The 23,550-nt window shown below is 38.1% G+C and overlaps 1 protein-coding gene across 1 annotated transcript in view; it reads left to right on the top strand.

The window, feature by feature from the left end:
- LOC104572452 (protein kinase C-binding protein NELL1) overlaps positions 1-23,550 on the top strand; it is a gene marked incomplete at its 5' end in the record, with an annotated part of 206,787 nt that overhangs the window by 33,149 nt on the left and 150,088 nt on the right. Inside the window, 7 exons of the mRNA XM_088534207.1 lie at positions 2,702-2,798; positions 5,687-5,759; positions 5,998-6,080; positions 9,561-9,695; positions 10,562-10,664; positions 13,428-13,501; positions 18,475-18,574. Of these exons, the coding sequence (XP_088390333.1) occupies positions 2,702-2,798; positions 5,687-5,759; positions 5,998-6,080; positions 9,561-9,695; positions 10,562-10,664; positions 13,428-13,501; positions 18,475-18,574 (665 nt within the window). The remainder of the gene's footprint in view (positions 1-2,701; positions 2,799-5,686; positions 5,760-5,997; positions 6,081-9,560; positions 9,696-10,561; positions 10,665-13,427; positions 13,502-18,474; positions 18,575-23,550) is intronic.

Here is a 23,550-nt window from a genome sequence, read left to right as displayed (position 1 = left end):
AAATGATTCTCCAAGGAACTCTAGGCCAGTACTCCATAAACTGGGAGTGGGATAGATATAATATAGCTTTTCATGTGCCACATCCAAAGTATCGGTCCAGCACGGATATAGGTGTGGAAAGCGACACACCTCAGCCCTGAAAATCAAGTGAGAAAATGAGAATGAAGTGGAAGCTTAATGTAGCTGTAAAAAAAGAAGGGTCCTTTTGTGACTATTCAACAGTTGCAGCTTTTCAGCCTGAAAAACTCTTCTTTTCTTCAAGAAAATCAATACAGGAGAGGGGGAGCAGAGCGAGGGTTTTCACAATTAACAAGTAAGGGCTTTCACTTTTTATGCAGTAACATTTTGAAATACACTACAAGTATTCATGTTTTTAAGGCTTGTCTGAGTGCAAAAAAGCTCTGGAGGTCATTCAAACTCAGAGGTGTGTGTGCACAGGCATTCCAGTTGCCAGAACGAAACCCATATTCCTACTGCTGTAGGGTTTGTCATCAGCAATGTTCGTATTGTCCATGGAACAAATTGAATGCAAACCCCATTTTTACATAATAAAATTAAGCAAATCAAGATTTGCATCCAGTGTCTTTGAATTCATCATATAACTGGGTAGATTCAGGGAGGAAAAATCCCTACCAATCTCTTAAATGCATATGGATTAAGGCACAAAACAGTCTGTATTTAATCTCTTCTTCTCAGATCAGGAGAAGATAGGTGCCTGCTCCAGAAATCCAATTGGAACAGACCAGGGTAGGAATATTGGAGCATCTTGGGTAGGGATAGTGTGGATGGAAACTTCTGCTGAGACCTGTCAGAAAAGTCATTGAAGACTTGCTCTGCATAGGTTGAGTTTTTGCTAAACTCTAAGCAAGATAAATCACTGCAACCTGCCTGTAATTCGTCTTCCTTGCTGTTATTGAGCTGTCATGTAATACATGTCAGTTTGTACACTTTATTCTGAAAAAAATTGCTTTATATAATAATATTCCTTTATAGCCCGTTACTAGGGAAATAAAAACAACAACAAAAAAGGAATGGTTTTGAGTGAGTAGTTGAACGTCTTGTATTGCTTTATTTTGAGCATTGGGGTTTATCTGTTAGCAGAATCTTAAAACCAGAAGATCTTCATGGAATATCAACTCGTCCCTTTAAAAAATTAGACACTTTTCAGTGAGGACATTATTAACCAAAGCCATGAATAAAGATGCTCTTTCTATCCAAAGAGAAATTCAGATGGTGACTGTGTGACACTGATTGTCTTTCCTGAGGAACACGTCAGTTATTTTGTTCCTTGTTCAGCATTTTACAGCAGGCTTGCATTCAAGTAGATCTTTAATTTTGCATGTGGCATAGCTGAATGCGGCTGCTTACTCTTTGAAATATTGATAGAGATGGTGTATGCCAAATTCTTGTGATCCTCAAAGTAGGGTTTGAAAGAATACCATCTTGCTATGTCTGAACAGCTCAAATAGCTCAGTATGGTAATTTTTTAGATAGCAATATGGATACTTTGAGCTACTGAGGCAAAAATTTCTGAGAGTCTTGAACGTCATGTTGACGTGATGAATTAAGGCTGATGATAACCACAATAAAATTGTGGTTGTTTTGAGATCTCTTCTGACTCCTTGTTCTTAAGATGCAATTATAATGTAATTATTTTGTTCTTAGGCTGGGGATGTTTTTATTGTTTCCGTTTAAGGAAACGGCAAGTGTGCCTACAGCTTTTCAGTCTGCTTCCAGTTTGTCTTACAAATGGTTTCTTCCTTTTCTGGATAAGCAAGTGTGGGTAGAATTATGACTTCTTTATAAAGCTCCTTTATAGAACCTTTCTAAAGTTCTGTTATACTGAGAAATCTTTTTAGGTCTTTGAAAATGTATGAATTTCCCGATAACATGGCAACTTGCAACACACAAAAAGAAGATTATTACATTAAGTGAGCCTGAATTAGTGATTAGAGTGCAAGCAGGGGGAGAAGTGTACTGAGCTGTTGATTGACTTGTTTCTTGTTCATTTTTGTGTTCATTTTTATGTCCATTTTAAAGCAATAGCTGCAGTGATAATATGGGATGGAAGAAGAAAAAGCGTTTACCCTTTAAGCTTACGGATGATATGTTCAAAGACTTTTCTATGGGCTGTCATGCTGGTGTTACTACAGAGCAATCTGCACTCCCTGTGAGCCTGACAGTAATGGAAATGCCTTTGATTGTGTTCTCAAGAATCCTTATTAAAAATACTAGTTTTGTTCTGAAACAGTAAGTTTATGGCTCCCACCTATGTGAGAAGGGAATTGGAGTGTTGAGGGTCTACAGATAATCTGGCCTTGATTTTCATACCATAAAATGATGGTATCATCACTGTAGTAGTCTGAGTCGCTGAGGTGTTACTGCTGTCCTAAAAGCAAGCAAATAATAATAAAACCAGCAACTTTTTAGGACTCCAGCCTATTTTTGGAAATGAAAAATGACATGTCACAAATTTATTATGGATTAATTTTAGAGATTTGGGACTGATTACTGCATTTTTGTGCAAGTTTAGGCAGTGCGTGGAACTTGTTGATGTATCTGATATTACCGTTTTTCTGTGATTCTTTGTGTATTTTTGTAATTCCTAAAGATCAGTCTACTCAAAACTCTAAAAATTGTGAATATCTCAAGGTGTAGTTTCTCTGACTGATTGGAATATGGTAATGTATTCCCTCTACAGGATTTATGAACGTGTTATTGATCCCCCAGAAACGAATTTGACACCTGAAAGCAATTTATGGCTTGGACAGAGGAATAGGAAACATGGTTTCTTTAAGGTAAGCAGATGTTAAAGAGCGTGTGAAGGAAATGCACTAGCTCTGATTTGTCATCTGACATACTCCAAATCTTATTTTTATGAATTTGGTGGAAATTTGGGGCTCATGTTGTGGGTCAGCTTCAATACTTGATGAAAGGGGTCTTTTTCTGCCAGGCAGAATGTTGTAGCCATTGACTGCAGCGTTGAGTGTTTGGGGTTCCTGGGAGTACTTTTCTTTTATATATTTTCCCCGGTGCGGTGTGCGTGATCCGAGTTTATCCACATCGATGAATAAAAGCTCGTCGTTTGGTGACGCGTTAATCCGGGTATCCTCAATATTGACATGACCTTGTTGTCAAGGTGATTTACCACCCACTTGCTTTCCCTTCGAAGCAGTCTCTTCGCAAGATGATTTTGAAGTTGCTTATTTTTGAGGACCTCTCCAAATCCTTCAATTTCAGCAAGCAAGGAGGATTGTTTTGTGCTAAGTTATTTAAGGTAAAATTACTATAGCAACTCCAACAACTGTGAAACAGAGGCAAAAAAACAACTTTTAATTTAAATGGTGGTCCAAGAGTTGCTCTAAACCTGGAGTTGGTTTCATCTTCCAGCAGCCAAGCTGTCCCTGCCAAGTGGGATTGATGGCATTATTTTATTCTGCAGCTGTTGTTTTTTTACCTTAGCTGCATCCCATAATTCCACAGATGGTAAACATATGTTTATGCCTACATAGAAAAAGGATAAGTTATACTGGGTTCACCCTTCCCAAATTCTTATATTATGCAACCAAATGTGCAGAACTTTGGAATATTAAATGTTTGTAAATTAATATTTCTATGCATTAACACTTTGGAAACAGCAGGGTGGCTAATGATATGCTAATGAGCTGACAATTTTTATTGCTTGTAATGAAAGTCGACAAGTGCCTTGGCTTTATGCATGCTTGAATATTTTACTAACTTTCTTCAGGGAGGGAATAAAGATATAATTGGTTGTATTTTTTTTAATTCTGCTTCAGAGTTTCAGAAATCTTACTTTATTTTGTTACTCATTGCAAAAGTTTGGACTTTTGCCAGTTATAAAGAGTTCACATCTCTTCCCATATATTTATATGCTCAGCAGGGCCTCCCTTTCTTTTTGAGAGCAATTTGTTTCACTGTTTTGGCATATCGGAAAATAGACTTATTTTCCTAAGTGTAAACAGGGATCTGCAGGGAAATAAGTGGGGAAAAAAAGAATTAGCATCTCTGTGTTGGAGCCATGGCAATACAAGCATCAAAAAGCATTGGGTACAGTTCTGACCATTATCTTGACTATTCCAAATATATTCTTATTTTGTGATAGTCAAATAACTGTTGTGTGTCTCTTGCCACTCCATAAAAGAGCATTTGCAGCATCGTGGGCCACAGTCTCGTACCGGTATCTGCTGGTTCATATAGTGCTGCTTCAGGGTATCAGAAGAATAAGGGGAAAGGATCATGTTCCCAAATCTCTATTTATCAGGATTATGTCCCAAGTAACCCTACTGCATCCTGGCAATGCCACATCAGAAAATGCTGCTGTATAGGCAGCTGCTGTCAACATATGGTAATTTTTCTATCTGCTCTAATGGGCCCTATTGATTCTGCTGCTGGGCCCGGGGATTGTATGGTAGGAAATACCTTGGTATTTCCCTTATGGCTAATATTTATTATAGTAATAAGTGTTGGCCTATAATAAAGTCTCTGCCAAAAATTAAACAAACAAAAAGAAAACCCAGCAAAGTCTGTGCTCTTTAAAGTTGAAGAATCACTTCTGTATTTGATAATATTGGTTCTCTCTGTATCAGAGGAGATATAGAGAGCATCTATATGTTCCCACTGGTGAACGGAAGCTAATCCCTTTTCCTGTGCTCACATGCTTTGTTGTAGACAGAAGTTATAAAATGAAACAGTTGTTTCTTCAAGTTGTTCGTGGTGCTGGGGTCCCTAAAGCCTGCAATGGATATCATAACTTTTTTGTGGAATGGAAAATCCTTTTTTCTTTATGTTCAGTGAAGAGCTTGAACATGTATTTAAGACTGAACGTGTTTCTTCCTCCTTTTCCTTCTCTTTTTAATGTTCATGAAAGCATCTTATCTTTTCTCTGTATGGTTTCTTATTAGCTGTGTGATGTGAAACTTAATCTTATTCATAGTTAAGCTTTTTACTGGAGAGACCTAACCATTACAGTATAGTTTTTTTTTGCACTTCAGCTTATTATTTCTCACTGACTGCTGGCAAGAGGTGTATAAAGTACCTTCCTGGATGTCCTTGTCTAGTGATAGCATTACTTCTCGTTATTATGATGGTTTCATTATTTTCTTGGATTAAAAGGTTAATAAATGTGTACAGCTCTGCAAGAGAGACAGTGTGATCTGATTATGTCTATTAATGTTTTCAGTTAGTGTTTGATCATGAAGCTGTAAGCAGGAAACAGTGCTCGCTGATTGCCTTCTGCTGCTTCAGAAAAGCAACACATAAATGTTAAATGTTACTGTATTTGCAAGAAACAGCCAAAGTGTAAACCGACTTCTGCACTCTATCCATGTAATATCTGATTTCACAGCCTTCTACTTGTGGCATCTCATAGGATTGATAACTGATATTATTTTATTGGTTTTCTCTGTTGTCTTGCTGTTTTGAGATGCTTAAGCAGCTTATACTTAGTGATTGCAGAAGGCAAAACACCATTAAATGTGTCTGCTTAATGAAAATTAACATGAGAACATCCAGGAAGATGGGCAGGAATAATGTAGTGATCTGGTCAGTTTGTACCTCTCAATCTCACTTTTTTTTGTGTGTGTGTCTGTGGGAGCAGGGGGGAAGCTGTTCAGATCCAAGTGTGTGATTGTAATCTGTATTACCAGTTATCTCTTCTTTTACAAAGGGTGTTATTCAAGATGTGAAAATCATCTTTATACCTAATGGATATATAACACAGTGTCCTAATCTCAATCGCAGTAAGTAGCAACTTATTTCCTCTAGCATTTTTAGATTTTTTATGAGTTATTTCATTATTTTAATAATGTTTTCAGCTTGTCATTTTTATATGGTAGCTGCCAGAAAGCAAAAATCTGAATAAAATTGCATTTAATGTTCAAATCAGCAAATGACTTATCAACAGAATATCAAATTTGATTTATTCATGGGTTATTGTCTTTCCTCCTTCTTTTTCCTTTTCCAACTTCTTTTCTTGAGCATGCCCAACCTGCAGTGATTTCTTAAGTCTGGTGCAAGGAATCATGGATTTGCAAGAACTCCTGGCCAAAATGACTGCAAAAGTAGGTACCGAAGCTTCTTTGTCAATTCCCCATTTCTTTCTTTGAGAACGATATAGAAGTAATTCTTTTGCAAGTATTTTACATTTTCATGACAAACTTTTTTTTCCTTATTTCCCCTCTTCCTTTTGCCGGTAGCTCTGTTGCTTTCAACAGAGCTAGAGATAGTTGTATGGGAGTCACTTAAGCCTCATAGTACTTCTGTTCTCTGATTTACTCCATGTAACATGGGGACAAAAGATGGAGGGGAGAATTACATGAGCCCCAAAACAGGGAGAGGATCACAGAAATGCCTGTGAAGCTGTTGGATGTGCTCATCTCAACACCACCTTTTCGCACAAAAAAAAAAAATCCCCAAAAATCTAACATGTAGCTGCAAATAAGACTTGCACTGTAGTGTTACTAATGTAACCCGCATTATATTTGTGATACTTATTACTATGCTGCCTTTAAGTTGTTTTTCCCCTTTGCTAATAGGAAAGGAAAGAAAATAATTTTATGAGGGTGCATTATCCTGGCACTTGCTTACTCAGCTGACATGCTCTGGACAGGCTGACTCAGAATGAGAAATGAGAGGCTTTTAGTTCAGTTTGCAGCTTGTGCTGGGAAGCGGAGGCAATTATTCTGAGCCCTGCTGGTGGTCTGGGTATGCTCCAATTATGCAGGGCCAGAGTAACTTTCTTCCTCTGCCGTTAATTATATTTTTCCTCACTAGTACTTTAGTGGAGAAGTGAATAACACAGTGTTTGTGCTCCAGAGGCTCCGTGCTTCCGTAAAGTGGTTCTGGGATAACCTTTTGTTAGGAGGTACTTTGCCCTTACAGAAATTCATGGAGTCTTTTCATGGCATTGGTTATGGAAACACCATTGCCTGAGAGAAATGCATGTAGCAGGCACGAGAACTAAACTACTGGATAAATACATGTTCAAAGTGGAGGGAGTTGAGATAGGTTTTAAGGTTTATACCATTTTTGTTGGGGGCGATAAATAGCACCAGGCAATCCAAGGGGAGATCTAAGTGTATGCTAAGGATGATCCCTGGTGAGGTGAAAAGCTGGCTTTGAAGGGCTCTACAACTGCCTAGGGAGGTGACTTTGGTCAGGGCAGGTGGTCAAGGAAGGCTTTACAAATGTGCATGAGCAATGACCCCAGCTCCTGGCCCTCTACCAAGAGATGCCAAGTGCCAATGTGGTGTTTTGGAGAAGCATTGCCTAGTGGCTTGATGCCGGTGAATCTGTTTCATTGATTTAATCTCGTGTTCCTAGATGGAGGCAGATCAGATTGTTAGAAAACCAGCTAAAATACTAATTTACTGCAGCACAAAAGGATCATGATGTAGTTCAGCATTCACAGCCAGCACGTTGGAATATTGTTGGTTGCTCTTCAAGTATAGTGGATAAAATGATTCATGCAACAGGTAACAGTCTCCTGAAACCAGTCTGCGATCTCCTGCATTGGAGTGGTGTGTACTTTTCACTGAAGCCCATGCTCGTGCTGGATAGAGCTGCTAAAGTCTTTTTTTGTTTAAAGTCTTTTCTTGTTTTGGGTCAAAAAGGCTGAAGCTTGAGTTGGATTAAAAAACAGAAAAGTACTTGAGTTATCCAATCAGGTTAGGATATGGAGAATGTTGAATATGGTGTGAGTTTCCTCCTTCATTAGTTTACATGCAGATGGTATGTGCCTGGTTGCTAGAGCACAGCGAATGCGTTAAATGTTCTTTCTGAACAGATTCTGTGGACTGTGTTGCATTGGTTGACCCATGAGTATTGCAGGGCTCCTTGTTGCATGTCCTTCTAGTGAAGACATCTGTATTTTGATAATTGATCCATTCTATTTAAGATATTTCTTGGAACAGGAGATATGTTTTATGGAAATTATTTAAATATCAGGAAGACACTGCAAACAATAGCAAAAGGTGAAAGGATTTTTATTCTCACAGCATTTTCTGTGGCAAGTATTAGGACAGAAAAAGGGGCGATACTATGTGCCATATCAAAACTGGATGTTTCTAATATCCTTTGTCTTAAGTTTTTGTAGTGTCCGTGAATAGGAAGGTTTGTTTTTGAATTAAAAATGATCCAAACATGTAAATACATGACCCAAACATGTAAATAAAGTACAAATATAAGACAAATCATGTCCTTTTATCAAAAGTGAATACATTTTATACACTGAAAACATAGTGAGAGTTTTTGCAGAAATCAGGCAGCTCAGAGGATGAGCTTTGCCTCAGAAATATGAAAAGGAGTTTTAAAGTCTACCCCAAGGATGTTGCTCTGTCAGGAAGCAAAAATGGATATGTTAAAATAATTTCACTTTAAGTGGATGGAATTTTAGAGGATTGAAATGTGTAAAACTTGGGTTTATGTTATTATGTAAAAAACAGACTGTAGGTCTGCATTTATCTTTATAAAATGTGCTGCTATTAAAATATATCCGTCTATACTGTGGAATAATAGTTTGGTGTTGAGAATAGAGTAGGCATTCATTTTATATTGTGCCAGATTCTAATAGCCTCTCTATCTACAATGGCTTCACTGTGATAGCTTATGCACTTTGAACAAATGAATATAAACAAATCAAGGCCCTGATTTGAGGAACTTCAAAGTAATTTCAGAGTGATGGCAGTTCTGAGGGCTAAAGAATGCACATTTTGGTAAATTTAAAGAGGATGCTTAGTGTCCTCTGCAGGGTTAGAGGTGGCACTGGGTGTACAAGGTGTGTTCCAATGGGAGTTACTCCTTTCTGGAGGACTCTTAAGAGGATGCCATGTATGAAGGAGAGGTCTTAGGAAGTGGCACTTGGAGAAGCCTTGGGGATAGGTCAGGTGGATGAAGAAGTGGTGAGGAATGGGTTCTCTCCATACAGCAAATGGTGCAAGTTCTCCTTCCTGTTTGTTGCCTAGAGGGCCACCGTCCCTTTTTGTCCTTAGGTGAATCATCACTGGTACCATTTGTAGATCTGCAATATCTCAGCAGTAGGTAGTACTAGGAAAAAATTTTATTAGTTGTAGCTTCTTTATGTCTTTTAGTAGCTGGAAATGAGAAGGTAATGAGAATAGCAAGGACTGTAGAGAGCTGGTCACCATGGGACACCTCTTCTGCATTAATCACCATCTGGAAGTATCTGTACAACATGGTTTAAAAATCCCTTTTTCACCTGTGAATCATTTTTGCTCTTATTAAGGCTAAGGTTTTCCTAAAAAGCCAGAAAGCAGTGCTCTGGCTTAGGCTTGACAAGGAGGAGATGGGGATGGCTAATAGAGGTCAGTTTGTCTTTATGCCTTATGGCCTGTTGTCATGATAGTGGACAGTTGTTGGTGGAGTGGGGTTAGTTTATACCTGCTGGCATCCTGGCTCAGTGTTTCAAAATTTAGCATCAAACTTGCCCTAGTTAAAAGAAAAGTATGCTGCTTTCTCTTTGCTTTGTTAAAATCGCATGTGTATCAATTGTACAAGTCTCATCACATTACTTTCATTTATAGTTAAATTATGCAGAAACAAGACTGAGTCAACTGGAAGACTGTCATTGTGAGAAGACTTGTCAAGCAAATGGAGTGATCTATAGAGACAAAGACTCATGGGTGGAAGATGATCACTGCAGGAATTGCACATGCAAAGTAAGAATTCCTGCAGGGTTTAAGGACTAGGGCCTAATTAAAATGTGAAAATGGAGCTTGAATACATAATGCTTACTCTGAGAAGAATTATTTTTTAGCATGCACCTAGTAGTAGCATGAACAATAGGGAGGGAATTCTTTCTTTTTTTTTCTTTATAAAGTCTGCACATAAGAAATATCAGGTTTTATTTAAATAAAATCTGCTTTCCCTTGACAATTCTTATTTGTCCTGATTATATCCATGAGGGCTTCACTCTTTTGGGGTGAAATTATAGTGATTGGTCCAGAAATGTTTTCACTGCAGTAGTCCTTTAAAAAAAAAAAAAAAATCTTAATAGTATTCATAATCTTAATAGTATTCATAGATCCTTAGTTGCATCTTGTATGGTAACAACATGCAGATTCTGTTTTCAGCATTTATTGCCTTGAAAACCCAAGGTATGGAAGAGAATTATAATGTAAATTTTTCCTTGTTGAAATTACTTGATAAATATCTGAAGAGACTCTTTATTTGCTCAAGAAAATAGAAAACGGATTGTTAAAAATCTTCAAAGTGATTGGCAGAGCCTATAAAAAGTGGTGCTTACATTCTTGTAAAGATGGGTTTATGTGTTCTACTTAGTCTGCTTTGCTACTGTAGGCAAATGGGGTACAACCAGTAATGTTTATCAGAATCAAGTGATTGTCCTTCAGATGCCATTAGACGCAGATTGGTAATCAAGATCAAACTTTTTATTGAAAGTGTAATCCTCAATGCTGTGTGAAGATATTTAATGAGTTTTCTGCTTTATATGTATGCTTTGGGTAAAACACTTGGTAATTACAACAAGTCATAGTTGGATTTTGTCTCAATAACCTTAATTTAGAGTGGCATTGTGGAGTGCCGAAGGATGGCCTGTCCCCCTCTCGAATGTCCTCCTGATGCTCTCCCCGTGCACGTGGAAAGCCAGTGCTGTAAAGTGTGCAAGGGTAAGGACATTCCATGCACCTCTTCCATCTACACTTCCTTTAGGTGATGTTAAACCTGTCCTGAGAACATCTTATAAGGGCTCATAGGTTCTGCTAATGAGGAAATATGAGTGGCAGTGGGAAACTTGAATTAAGAAGAAAATAATTTGTTGGTAAATACAAAAAATGAACTTTTGAAGACTTCTAAGAATCTCTTGCTACATAGTGTCAGTATGAAATTATTTTTCCACTTTTTTGTGGAGAAAAAGCTAATCTAACTTTGGCTTTTATTTCCTGTTGATGTTGAAGAGCATGAAGTCTTCAGCCTCAGCTTTCCATAGTGATGGATAATAAGTTGAGGTGCTGTTGCCTTTTTGCCTTTCTTTTATTTCAGTTTGGAAGACTTCTTGAAGAAGAACATAACAATTTTAGATGTTGGGTTAATATCACTGTGTGGAGTGATAGTTTATGTTCAGTCTTCTCCCTTTTTTTCTACTGCTTTATGAAAAAAGTGGTAGTTGGTCCTGTTGTTGAAGAATGAGGTACATTTTATTAAGCAAAAATTATCCTTCTTGGAGACCAGTAGACTTCAGGTGTGATTTTCTGTAATTTGCAAGGCAGTTTTTGAGTTATTTTAAGACTAATTAGGGGAAAAAGCAACGTCTTTTTACCATTCTGTCACCTTCCTTCAGTCACTGAATATATTAGTCACATGCACAAATTTCCCCTAGCTGTGATCTTTCGCTTGCTGCTGTTGGCTTGTGCCATCTCATTTGTCACAGCTGCGTGTTGATGTGAATGTTCTGCTTGCCAAAAGAGGTCTAAGAACAGTATTTAAGTGATAAAATGGTGCTTTTTCTTCAGTCTCAAAATACTTTTATTTCTAATATGTACAGAGTATGGAAAGCTTCCTGAAGACGTGGTTGGGAGCATCTCTTTACTGCCTTCACTAATGTGTGCGCAAGCACACAAATTGGAATTTGATACTGAGGAATCACAAGGTGCCAAATTGTAAATTCAACCTGTATCACCATGAGTAAACTAAATCGTGTTTCTGATCTTTCCATTACAAAAAAAAAAATTTGCTTTTTGTCAGTGCTTGGCACAACCCTGACTCAGTACCCTGAGAAGGACTTGGTGTGTCTGTCCGTAGCAAGGACTCTATGGAGTTGGCTGTAGACGCTGGCTGCTTGGCGGTGCCGTGTGAGGACCACAGGCGGTCGCCGTCGGGTGTGCGGCAGTGGCTGCTGGGGCTTTCCAAAGCTCCGCACTGCAGCTGTTAACTCCTCTATGCTTTTCCTGTTAAGCTCCAATAGGATCATTGGTTGTAATTTGCTGTCTCCAGGGATTATTGAAAGCCTGGATTATTAAAGAGTTTCCTGTCTTAGCTGTGCACTAATGAACAAAGTGGTTCTAACATCTGAAATGCAAAAGGCTTTAAAAATGAGGCGGGTCTATTTTGATCACTGCCATCTTGCGTTAGCTGCTCCAGCTAATATTTGTCAAAAGACTGTAATTCTATTTAAAATTTCATTGTTCTCTTGAGTTGTCTTTCCTTGCCTTTTTGGGCGTTCGTGTTTTTGTTAAAAGTGTTTATCTCGGGAGAATAGAGAGAAAGAAAAAGGAAATTGCCCAGATTCATCTTTTCCCCCGAAAATAGTTGCTTGGCTTTCTAATTTAAACATAGCTTCCGATCTAAAGTGTTTCTCATAAGTGAGATGACAACAGCTCTGACATATAAACTAGGGCAGCTTTAGAGAGGAAAAAAGGCAAGAAAACTAGGATACTGAAAGGAAGAAGCCTAGTTTTCAAAAGTGCTGTTGATAGTGAAAGTTCTTTTGAAAGTCTTTTGCCTTTCCTCTAGAAAAAGGAGTGAATTTTAGGTGTTTACTTCCAAGAGGTCGCGGATGGTTGTGGTAATGTTTATCCTTGCTGTTTGCTACTAGGGCATGGCGGGATGTTGCCTTGCTTAAGGTGGCAGTAATGCTAAACTAAACTGTTTGAGTTTGCCTAATATTGGTTGCAGAGTGCTTGCATCTCCTAGTCTGGCTCTGCTGTGCAGGTGGTTGTCTTGAGCAGTCTAATTTGGGGGAGAAGTTTTTCCATGGGCTTTGGCAGCAAGGGGCTTTTGACAATAGCTTCCATGTCGTAGGACTTTTCTGTTTGTTGTGAAATGTGCCTTGTCTGATGCGTGTATTAAGAATGTTTTTTCAGAAATACATTTTTTCAGTTCATTGGTTTATTAGTGATTTGCTACATCTAGTCAATTTTTTGCAGTGCTCCAGCAAGTTGAAGAGTCCACCTTTGTGCCCACATAAAATCTGAGAGTTTAATTGAAATCTGTGCTTATATTGCTCTCTTGATGAGCAGCACACTAATAAATGTCTTGCGTTCTTGAAGTGTAGCATGAAGCCTTCTGGAAATGCAAATATTGTAGCTAATCTAACAGAATCTCAGTAATGAAAATATTTTCTAATGAATACTAATTAATTTGGTCCAGTATCAATTGTCTAGTGTGCTATTCCTGTTTTTCACTTTGTGTAAATGAGCCCCTTGCTCTTAAAATGAATTTATTGTTAATGGGTTTATTTTTAATTATATATAATACTGACTTCCAGTGGCTAGATGCAAATGACTGTGTTGTATTTTTAATGCTATGTCTGCATTTCCCAGTGCATGTTTGACTCTGTTGTTGTTTGCATTTGCTTGCTACCTAAATGCTGATTTTTTTTTAATCTCTTCTTCCCCCCATCCCTTCCTCCCCCTCATGCTCCCAAATTGCAGCAAAGTGTATCTATGGAGGCAAAGTGCTAGCAGAAGGTCAACGAGTTTTAACCAAGAGCTGCAGGGAATGTCGAGTAAGTTTTTAATCGCATAAACTTTTCCTGATTTTTGAGTGAATGTGGAGTCTTCAACAGTGGCAGTGATAAGTTAGGGTATTTCTTTAGGCTTCTTTCATGCAAACGTGATATCTGCTGTCTTGAAAAGGTTACCTTGAGTCAGTGAAAGCAACAAACATGTAAACAAGGCAGCAGGAGAACTCATTCAATGTAATGAGTAAAGTGACTTGGAGGGATGTTTTCTATCTGCTGCTTTCATGAGCTCTAGGAAGAGGCAGCATCTGAAACCAGTCTCTGATGATCAGCTTCAACTCTTCAAATTTGAAGAAACCTCACTTATATTGAGTTACTCCAGATTTACCCTAGTATTTGACCCTGGTAGCAATGGTGTTAATGACATTAATGGGGCTAAATGACTAAGGATTGGACTAAAGTCTTCATAGTGCATAGGCAACTGTTTGTGTTTAAAGATATAGATGTATGGGGGATATAGTAACTAGGAGAGATGGGCCCTCTGCTCTGTCAAGGCATGCATTTACTGTAACTAGAGTATGTGCGTGCTTTAAATTTGGCTTGCTGCTTCAAAAAAGCACAGCTCTTCTAAATACGTTTGTTCTCACCTATAATTTCCAAGTATTTTGTTCCTTGCATCTCCTTGAATTTTTGCAGAGGAGGAAGGGTGATAAAAGGCAGGCTTACAAGTGTTATTGACAGATCAGTGTGCCGGAGCAATTATGAAAAACATTTGGGAAAGAGCGCAATGAGCTGGTTATTGTTGCCTTTGTGGCTGAGGGTGCAGAGTAGCAATTTCATGGTTGCTAATGGAAAAGGATAATAACGGGTTGCTGATGTTGTGCAAGCAGCTTGGGCAAAATAACTTTGCTGCTTAGTGTTGGGTCCTATGCAGAGGCTCAGCACTGTATATGCCAATAGGGGTCGGGTCACTGCTCGAAGTCCGAGGGGTCTGTTGTGTTAAAGTAGCTCTTGTAGTGTTTATTTGGGAGGGGAAAAGACTATATGAAATAAGATGACAATAGGAGGATTTTCACATTAAAGTGATGACTGAGAATGTGGAATGCAGGATTTTTTCCTGCTTTATTAAGACTACTGCTTTATTAGTCTCTTTTAGTCTTTTTATTGTTATGATTGTGATAATAAATTCAGGAAAATTAAAAACAAATATTGACCTTCAGCCATTTCTCTTATTAGAAAGGAAGAATTTCTGTCCAGATTTTGTGAAGACATATGTGAACTGAGTATAAAAAGTTAGTCATTTTTCCTAATGACTTAGGAAACAGCACTTTTCAATGTGAACTGTTCTTGCTTATCTCAGTGAATATAATCTAAAAAATCTTATAACTGAATCTGTTGATTTTAGTCCAAAGAACACTTCAACATCGAAACATCTTTCTTGTTCTTTTCTCTTATTAGAAATGGCTGAAATAATGTAATATTTTTTATATTGTGTAAGCATGAAGATGCATTTATATAAGGCATATTATATAGTTCCCTAATTTCTCACTGTTGGAGGGAATTTATGCAGCAATGTTGATTGCAGTCATGTTGCAGTTTGTAGCATTTACATATCAATGGAGATGTGAATAATGGCCATTCTCTACATCTTAAAAACAGCATCTGTTAATGAGACAGCACAAAAGACATGAGCCTGTACTTGCAAAAGGGTATTTTCACTGTGGTATTTCAAGAAGACGTTAACCCTAACTGGCAAAATGTGTCGATTTGACTTGGGCAAGTGTTGGGCAAGTGGGTGTCTACTCTGCTCCTGTATGAGGACACATCCATAGAGAGGAAGTGCTTTTGCTGTAGTTTAAGCATGACCCTCTTGAAGCTTTAACTGAAACACCTGCTTATTTGTTGCCTCAACTAGGCAAAATGACAGTGGAGGCCAGCGAGACTGCTAGTTTACTATAGTAATAATTTAGTTTCCTGTGCAGGACAAGGGGAGGACACTTGTATTTTTTTGTGACATTTGTAGTAGCACTAAAGTGTGAGCTTTGTGCTAGGGGAACAACTGTGAAAATTTAATATGGTTTGCTTTATTCCAGACTTGGAAAACATATCAAGCTTGAAAAGCTGTTGGTCCATGAGGGGCACACTGTAGAGGGTGCAGTGTCAACTGTCAATTTATTAGTGTTGATAAAGTTGGCTTTAAAAACCTGAGGGGAAATGTCTTGGGGGATAATTTTTGCCTCTGTAAAAAAGAATATGTGTTAGTAGGTGGATAACGGAAAGGAAGATATGTTTATAGGTGGGGTAATGTCAGGAAGATACAATTGAAACTTTACCTTTCCATTTTTATTTGAGGTTGAAATTATTTTATTCTTTGTGTAGATACTGATCCAAGCTAAAAGAGGCTTTTAACTTGTATTTATTCCACCTGATAAAAGTATTACTGATGGATTCAGATAAATCAAAGATTTTCTGTCAGGTTATCTGCAGAGGTTTTTTTGTTTTGAAAACTAATCCAGACTTAGAAAGTCTGATGCATATTCTCTTAATCATAAGCACAAATACTGCTGGTGGACAGTTTTTCTCTTGTTCCCAGCTGGAATCCTGCCCACAGACACTCTCTAGATTCATCTATAAAGACAGAATGACAAAATTAGCACACCAGTGTTTCCTGGAAAATCGAAGTGTGCCTGCGAGTTAGGAGTCAGCACCTTTCTGTATTCAAGTAGGTAGTTAGTTAGGTTTGTGGTCTTCACCATGATGATGAAATGGCCCATTTGAAGTTAGCAGAAAGAATTTTATTAATTTTGTTTCATTGGGAGTTAACTTTTACAAGAAGCTTGATTTAAAGCTTTTCATAAAAGGAAGGGTTGCCAGGGACACTGCTTGGACCTTTCTGCTGAAAGGTTAATCCATAATATCTGACATGAAGGGGGGAAAAATGCACAGAAAACCAAAATAATTCAATTTGAGATCTTGCTATTTTTTAAAGTAAACCTCCTGGTGAACTGTCTTGAACTTATGGTTCAGATGGAACTGATTAGGCTTACAGTCAATTCTTTATGTACTTTGTAATTACAAGAAATTCAATTTTATAGTTGTAAAAATTCAATTCCAGGTCTGATGCTTTGTAGATTGTATTTCAGTTGAAGCTGTATCTATTTACTTCAGATTTTTCTTTTTAACGTTTATTTCTGTCCAGATTTTGTGAAGACATATGTGAACTGAGTATAAAAAGTTAGTCATTTTTCCTAATGACTTAGGAAACAGCACTTTTCAATGTGAACTGTTCTTGCTTATCTCAGTGAATATAATCTAAAAAATCTTATAACTGAATCTGTTGATTTTAGTCCAAAGAACACTTCAACATCGAAACATCTTTCTTGTTCTTAAACTTTTGTACATAAGTTTGATTGGTTTTCACAAGACATAGATTCTGCAGAAAATATGGAACTTGAAGGGGTTAAAATCTTACAAAGTTAGCAGAGCCTTCACTTAATTTTATGCTTACTATCTTCTTATAGTTCATTAAAGGTGACATGAGGATTGAACCTTTTTTTTGCTTTTTTGACTCATCCTGATCAATGACTTGACTTGTGAATAATTGCTTGATGTCTTGCTATCTATTTGACCAGACTTATCAGTCAAGGCTTTCCATCAATGCAGTGATATAGTGTGTCTGTTCTCTTGCAGCAGGCTTTTTGTGAACTTGACTAGCTGATGAATTATGGCCAGTGCTTTTCGAGCTGGTATTTTGATAGCATGATAGTAAATGATGTCTCACTGTATCTAGCTGATTCTTTAAATCACGTAGCCCTCTGCCATTGCACGGGCAAGCAACAAAGATGAGAGTGTGGCCCTTCAGTGAGGCCAATTGCCAGCCACAGGTTAGAGGTAGACTTTCATCAGAGTGTGGTAGTGTGTTCTAGATATGACAGTGTGATGGCTGGAAAATGTCACAGATTTGATTTTTAAGTGGAAATTCTTGTTTTACAGTCCTTTGTTCTCTAGGAAAATGGGGTCACCTAAGTGTGGACAGTCATGTGGGATAGTTTCTGCAGTTTTCACTGCGCAGAGGGCTGTTTGTTGGTCTCTCTGCTTGTGAGTTTACAGTGAAGGATGTTGGATGTCTAGAAAGGATGTTGGTGAAGTAAATGAAGGTGCATGGAAGACTGGAGGGAGGAGAAAGAGGGGAGAAGAGGCTATTTTGGCACAGCATATTAAGAAACAAGCAGGACAACCAGTTAATGTGATGGAATGGAAATTGAGCTGCTTTCCTAGATGGGAAGAAGATGGAGTAAAAATGATGTAAAATCTCTCTCTGGATGCCCCTATGTCTGTTATTTTAGGAATATCTTTACCGATAGCCAGATATCCTTTGAACAGTTTTATTCAAAATCCAGAAGAAAGCAAAATCATATGAATATCTCGACCTAGTTTTATATTTTACACAGCAGTTTCTGGTTTGGATACCTCAGGATTGGATTTCTGTACTGTCATGTGTCTTCCTTACTGAAGGACCTTCTTTTTGGAAATCGGGTTGTCAGTGCTTTTAAAGAGCAGGTGCCTGTAGTTTGTACACAGTAAAACAGTGCAGGACACTGGAAAATGTCGGTCTTCTCCCTGCTCCGACCTGAACGGAATAAAATCAGTGTAGTATGTAGAATCTAAAATTGTAAGTCGGGTAAAACTAATACTTAGGTAAAGCAGAAATAAATGTCCTGAACAAAAATCTGAAGTACTTGAATTCCCTCAAATGCTAAAACAGGGTAAGGGAGTGAGGACGAGTATGGAGTTTTGAGCTGATGTGTTGTTTTTTCTTAAGCTCTGAGCATAGAAAAGTCCAAATTGATTAACCTAAATCTGATACTGTGGTGTAAAAAATGATTTTAGCTTGCTGCCTGTCAGTTTACTACTGTTACTGCTAAAGATTGCCAGAGTTATAGACTGAGAATTGTGATTCTTGCCATTGTACATGTTTTCATCCATGTCATTTCTCTTAAATGTTTTTTTTTCCATAGAATGGAGTTTTAGTAAAAGTAACAGAGACCTGTCCTCCACTGAACTGCTCAGAAGAAGACCATGTTCTTCCAGAGAACCAGTGTTGCAGTGTTTGCAGAGGTAAGCCAGACACCACCAGTGCTTATACAGAATATATGTCGCTGGTATAACTGGGACATACAGTGGAACAAGCGAATCCTGTTTAACAAGACAGTAGCTGTACAGTTTAGTACCTCTCTAAACCTGAATCTATAATTAGCCTTGTCATAAACCTGTTGGTGCTATTCCTTTGGGTGAAAGAATCATCAGATGCAAAGCCATAAGTGCTCTGAATTTTAAACAGGAGGATGAAGGAAAGGAAGGGGTGGAGAAGAAAGGATGAGGTTGAGTTGCTTATTTCAAGTTAAGATTCCTGGATCAGCCTCAGAAGTGCCTCCAAAAGTGTTCAAGCAAAATATATCCCAAGGAGGACATTTCCGGGCTTAGTTGAGGACCTGCTGGTCTATCTGCTTGCCTTGTGCAAGTTCCAAGTGTCGTTGCTGATACCTAAGGAAATATTAACTGTATGTGTATAGTTAAATACTCTGTGACCTTGACATTGGAAGCATGTGCATGTGGCTTCAGGAGCCAGCACATCTGAGACTGCTGGGATTGGAAGTTAAGGATAGATGCTTTATTTTTTAATGCCTTTCAGAAACATCTGTAACTATTTAAGCAAGCAGTAAATGCTGCTTTTCTCTCTCTGAGCGCTTGGTATCTTAGAGATACTTCGTAACAGATGATCCAGTTTGATGTACTCTGTAGTACTGAGGGGGAAAAAAAGCCTCACTACTTAAAAGTATTAGAAATTTGAAAGCCTGAGAATTGATAAAGGATAAGTTCTTATTCATTTCTATATTATTGTTAATGATAAGTACTTTTTAAAAATAGACATCATTATACATATATTGGGGTTAGCATTCCTAAATTGCTTCTTATTTCTTTAAATAGAATGTATACCCCTATATACCTCAGTATACATGTTCTGAATGATGTGAATATTTAGGCTTCCAATAAGTGGATCATTTGCACATTGTGTGCACATTTTGCATCATATGCTATGATGACACAGATAATACTTATCATTGGCCTTTGCAAGCCAGTAACAGGACTATTAGTATGCATTTACTAGGAGCCTGTAATATTAAACAAGACTAAATTCCATGAAAAGTTTATCAGGACACACTTAATGATGGTTAGGTTTTTCAGTGCATGCTTTGTTTAGTACATAGCTGTTGAAACAAAAAAAAAACTATGCTGAATTTTGTATTCTGGAAAGAAAAAATGGAATGCCTATTTTAAATAGGGAAAGGATAGAAAGTTTGCAGCTTGCGCTTTAACTGCAGGGGGTGAATTTCTTTAATAAAAGATGAATGTGGGGGATCAACAGAAGAAGCAAATCTGGAACAAAGTAGGGAAATTTCATTATATTGTGAAATAAGACCATACTGTCTTCAGGGATCTCTGTAATACCTGCCACAATAATAAGTAAATGTCTAAAATAAAGCAGGGTGTGCTAGGAGGAGGGGAGGAAAAAAACCTGTGGTGTTTGTGGGGGATTGAAATTGTGAGTCAGCAAAGTACTAGGTTGAGTACTGTAATATACTCAGCTAGTGGGCTCCCGGATGGTCATTATTGTTTGTAAATGGCTGGAAAAGCAACAACAGAAAATGATACCTTTTCTTCCTCTGCCTTGCCACATGCTCTTATAATATGACCAAAGCTAACATACTGGTCAAACCTGGCTTCTAGATTTCACTGAAATGAAGAAGGTGGATTGTGGAAGGATTCGGCTGTAAAAGGCCAGCTGATTTTGTGAACTGATCTACCTGAATGCAAGAATGAGGTGCTGCCAGGTGCATACAGAGGATCTTGCCCTGAGTGTTTAGTTGTCTGCAGTAGATCTAGTTTTGCCCTTCAGCTTTTGTTCATTCCGCAGCAATGCAATAGCTTATTGCACTGGAGCATAAATTTCTGCCTCAAGTATGTGGCTATTCCACATTTTTCAGGACAATGTGGTATTAGTAAGCCCTATTTTAGACTTGCAGAAGTTTAATTGTGAAGCTTTACACAGAGTCTTTGCACAATAAAACATATTTTTACTGCTTTCTGGTGAATTTCCATTTTTCTTTCAGCATGCTTACTACACTCTTTGTAGCCCAGAAGCAAATCTAATACAAAATATAGTGTCATAAAGATGTTTTATTGTTCCTTTTAACTGTTTTTCTCCTTGCCAGAGACAGTGCATCTGTTTAAGAGCAATCTTTTTCCCTCTTTTGAATGAGTGATTCAAATAAAGTTTCATGAGAGTACTTTTGTGGTGTTATGCTCTCAATTTTGGTAGGTAAGAACAGACTCAACAGCCTTAGCTGCTTCAATCATGCTCTCCTTAAAAGAGAGAGCGTGAGAAATAATGAAGCAGTGCAAGTTGTTTGCTTTCTGTAGGAAGTCATTTTTTCTTTGCTATCCTGTTTTAACATGGTTTGGCTGGTTGAATTAGATTGACTGCTGACACTGGTTAGCAGGAGGTGGAGAATCCCACTGATGAGCTGGAGTGTGTGGGTTTTTTTTTTTTTACCACAAAAATCAGTAGCTGAATCCAAAAAAACTGGGGCTTCCACTGTACTTTTATATAGTGCTTTGTTGTGACTTTAAAAAGTTCCTGAATATTTCAACTGTTGCTTGAGAAGACTCCTAAAGTAGCATATTTCTCATTCCTCCCTCTAGCTATGGAACAGAGTTTTGCTTTTTCAGAAATCAGATTTTCTGATGCATTACTACAATGTATGAATTTTTTCAAGGTTTTAGGTTGCTTTAGTTTTTCTTATTGGAGGTTGATAAATATGAATTAATTGCTTCCTATACATCGTTACAGCAGTATTAAGGATTTAAAGGGCTCTATTATCCTCAAAGCACTTGTCTTTATAAGCTTGTTAGGCAGTGCAATGCCATTACTCTGGTGCATGCAAATAAACGTGCAATAAGGCCGTCATTCATACAGCAGCTTGAAAGAATTTGCAAAGTTACTGTTTTATGTCAAACCCTGGAGTTCTGGGACCATGGTCTCAGAAGGCATAAAAGCTGTGCGGGGGGTGCTGCTTTGCTCCTGACTCATTAAAAAGTGATTCAGATCCCCAGAGGGTGTAATTGCTAGTGCAAATTTTATGGCTCTTCCTGCAAGATGTCCCACAGAGGTGCTTTACACGTTCACCTAGCAAGTGAACTGTGATGATTTTGAGGGTAAAATTACCTTAGACCTTTTGAACATGACTAATCCTATTAATGGCAATGTGGCTAGTGTCCTTTCTGGAAGGAAAGCCCTGATGTGAAACAGTGAACGTGTGGGTTGCTGAAGTGCTAGCTTGTTGAACCAGCTGATGAAGAGAGATTTTGGAGGAAATACGGGAAGTTTTAAAAGTGCTATGAGGAAACCTCCAGAAAAATGGAGGAGGCACCACTCTTGATGTTGAAGTGATGTGGATAGAATATACTGATGGCAGGTGTAGTCTTGAGTTCTTGTATCCTTCATTAATTAAACCCAATTGCCAAACATATTAGGTGCTTAAATAATTAGATTACAGTGCAAAGTGGCTTTGTGCATTGCTTTGGATTTGCTGATTCTGGAAACTAGGACCTGAAGAAGTTTGGCAGACTAAAAATATTATTTAAGTAGCTGAAAATGGAATAAATGTTTAATTTCCCATAAACTACTTGGGACCTTTGAGTTCTCTGAGCGTAGCTCCTGATGCTGCACAAGTGATAATTTTATGTACAGGAGCATGAATCTGAACACTTTCATAACTGTCAGCATATTTATTAATGGTTGTTGTGCAGTCAAACTTCAGAAGGATGATACGAATATACTTTCTTAGGAAAAAATGAAGCAAACATTTCAGCAGCAGAAATGAAGCAAACATTTTTAACTCCTCAGTAAGGAGGGCAGTAATGTTATCAGAAATGTTTAGGGAAGGAACAGAGGTCATCAGGCCCATCAAAAATCCGAACAGACTCTTCAATATTTAATTCCCCTCATGCTACTATCTAATTGTATCTTGAATGTCTTGAATGACTTTGAAGGGCTGTTGTGCATGTTTATGATTTCCCGTGTATATGTGGGGGAAATGGTTTCTGACATCTGTTGTGCATGTGCCTGTCTAATTTTAATTCATGCTTACTTGCCTCATCATCTGTGCTGGCCTGAAATTAGTTTAGATTATCAGAACTATTTAAGATGTTGTGTGCTTCTGTCAAGTCCTCTCCAATTGCTGGCTTGCTGGGATGCAGTGCTTCTATTTAAAGCCTCCTTTTATATTTGGAGGGTAGCTGGCTGCCTCAGATAAGACTTTGCTGAATATTCTGAAGACATTCAGTTATTCTCACCTGGGTAATAGGAGTTTGTGCCCTCCACCGGTAGCCACCAGTGACTGGGATCCTCAGATCATGCCGCATTATCAGCAAGTGGTTTTCCTCTGTGTATTTTAGAGGAGCCCTAGGATCCTTTCACAGCAAAGAACTAATAAAAATGAGATGTATGCGTTCTTACCCGTTCTGCTTGCTTGGGAGTAATTGTTCCCCTGAATATAGACTGGCATAGGTTGACATTTAAGCTAGGCGTAAGTTTGATGTTGATTTGAGCCTGTGAAAGCTGAGCAGTGCATAGGTAGCCTATTTCTTCACATGACAATCCAAAGACCAGGTGCCCTTAATTTGCCTGAAGAGCAGGGATGGCACTTCAGGCTGATATGAACTCAGATAGAGTAGGTAGCACTTTATTACTTCTATGCATCCAAAGCCCCAGCTGGGAAGCAGGAGTCCAAGGAAAGAGCAATACAGCCTAGGCATGCTTCTCTTAGCTCTTCTGAGATGGTCAATGTGCTTCACTGTGTGAAACTCATTAAAAAAAATAAATGCTTGCAAAAGGCCCTGATCCAAGGGACAGCTTGTTTCTCTATAGTTGCAGTGAACCCTCACTTTTCAATACCAGAGTGTACATTTTTCTGCTGGTTAACATTAAATTATCGTGGTTTTGTAAAACCTTTTTAACTCACATTGAAACA

The sequence above is a fragment of the Tinamus guttatus genome, unplaced genomic scaffold (genome assembly GCF_059628265.1).
Source record: "Tinamus guttatus ecotype Peru unplaced genomic scaffold, ASM5962826v1 Tinamus_guttatus_pri_ptg000546l, whole genome shotgun sequence".
NCBI classification, from domain to species: Eukaryota; Metazoa; Chordata; class Aves; order Tinamiformes; family Tinamidae; genus Tinamus; species Tinamus guttatus.
The sequence above is the reverse complement of the archived record's forward strand: the minus strand, read 5'-3'. Positions and strand labels throughout refer to the sequence as shown.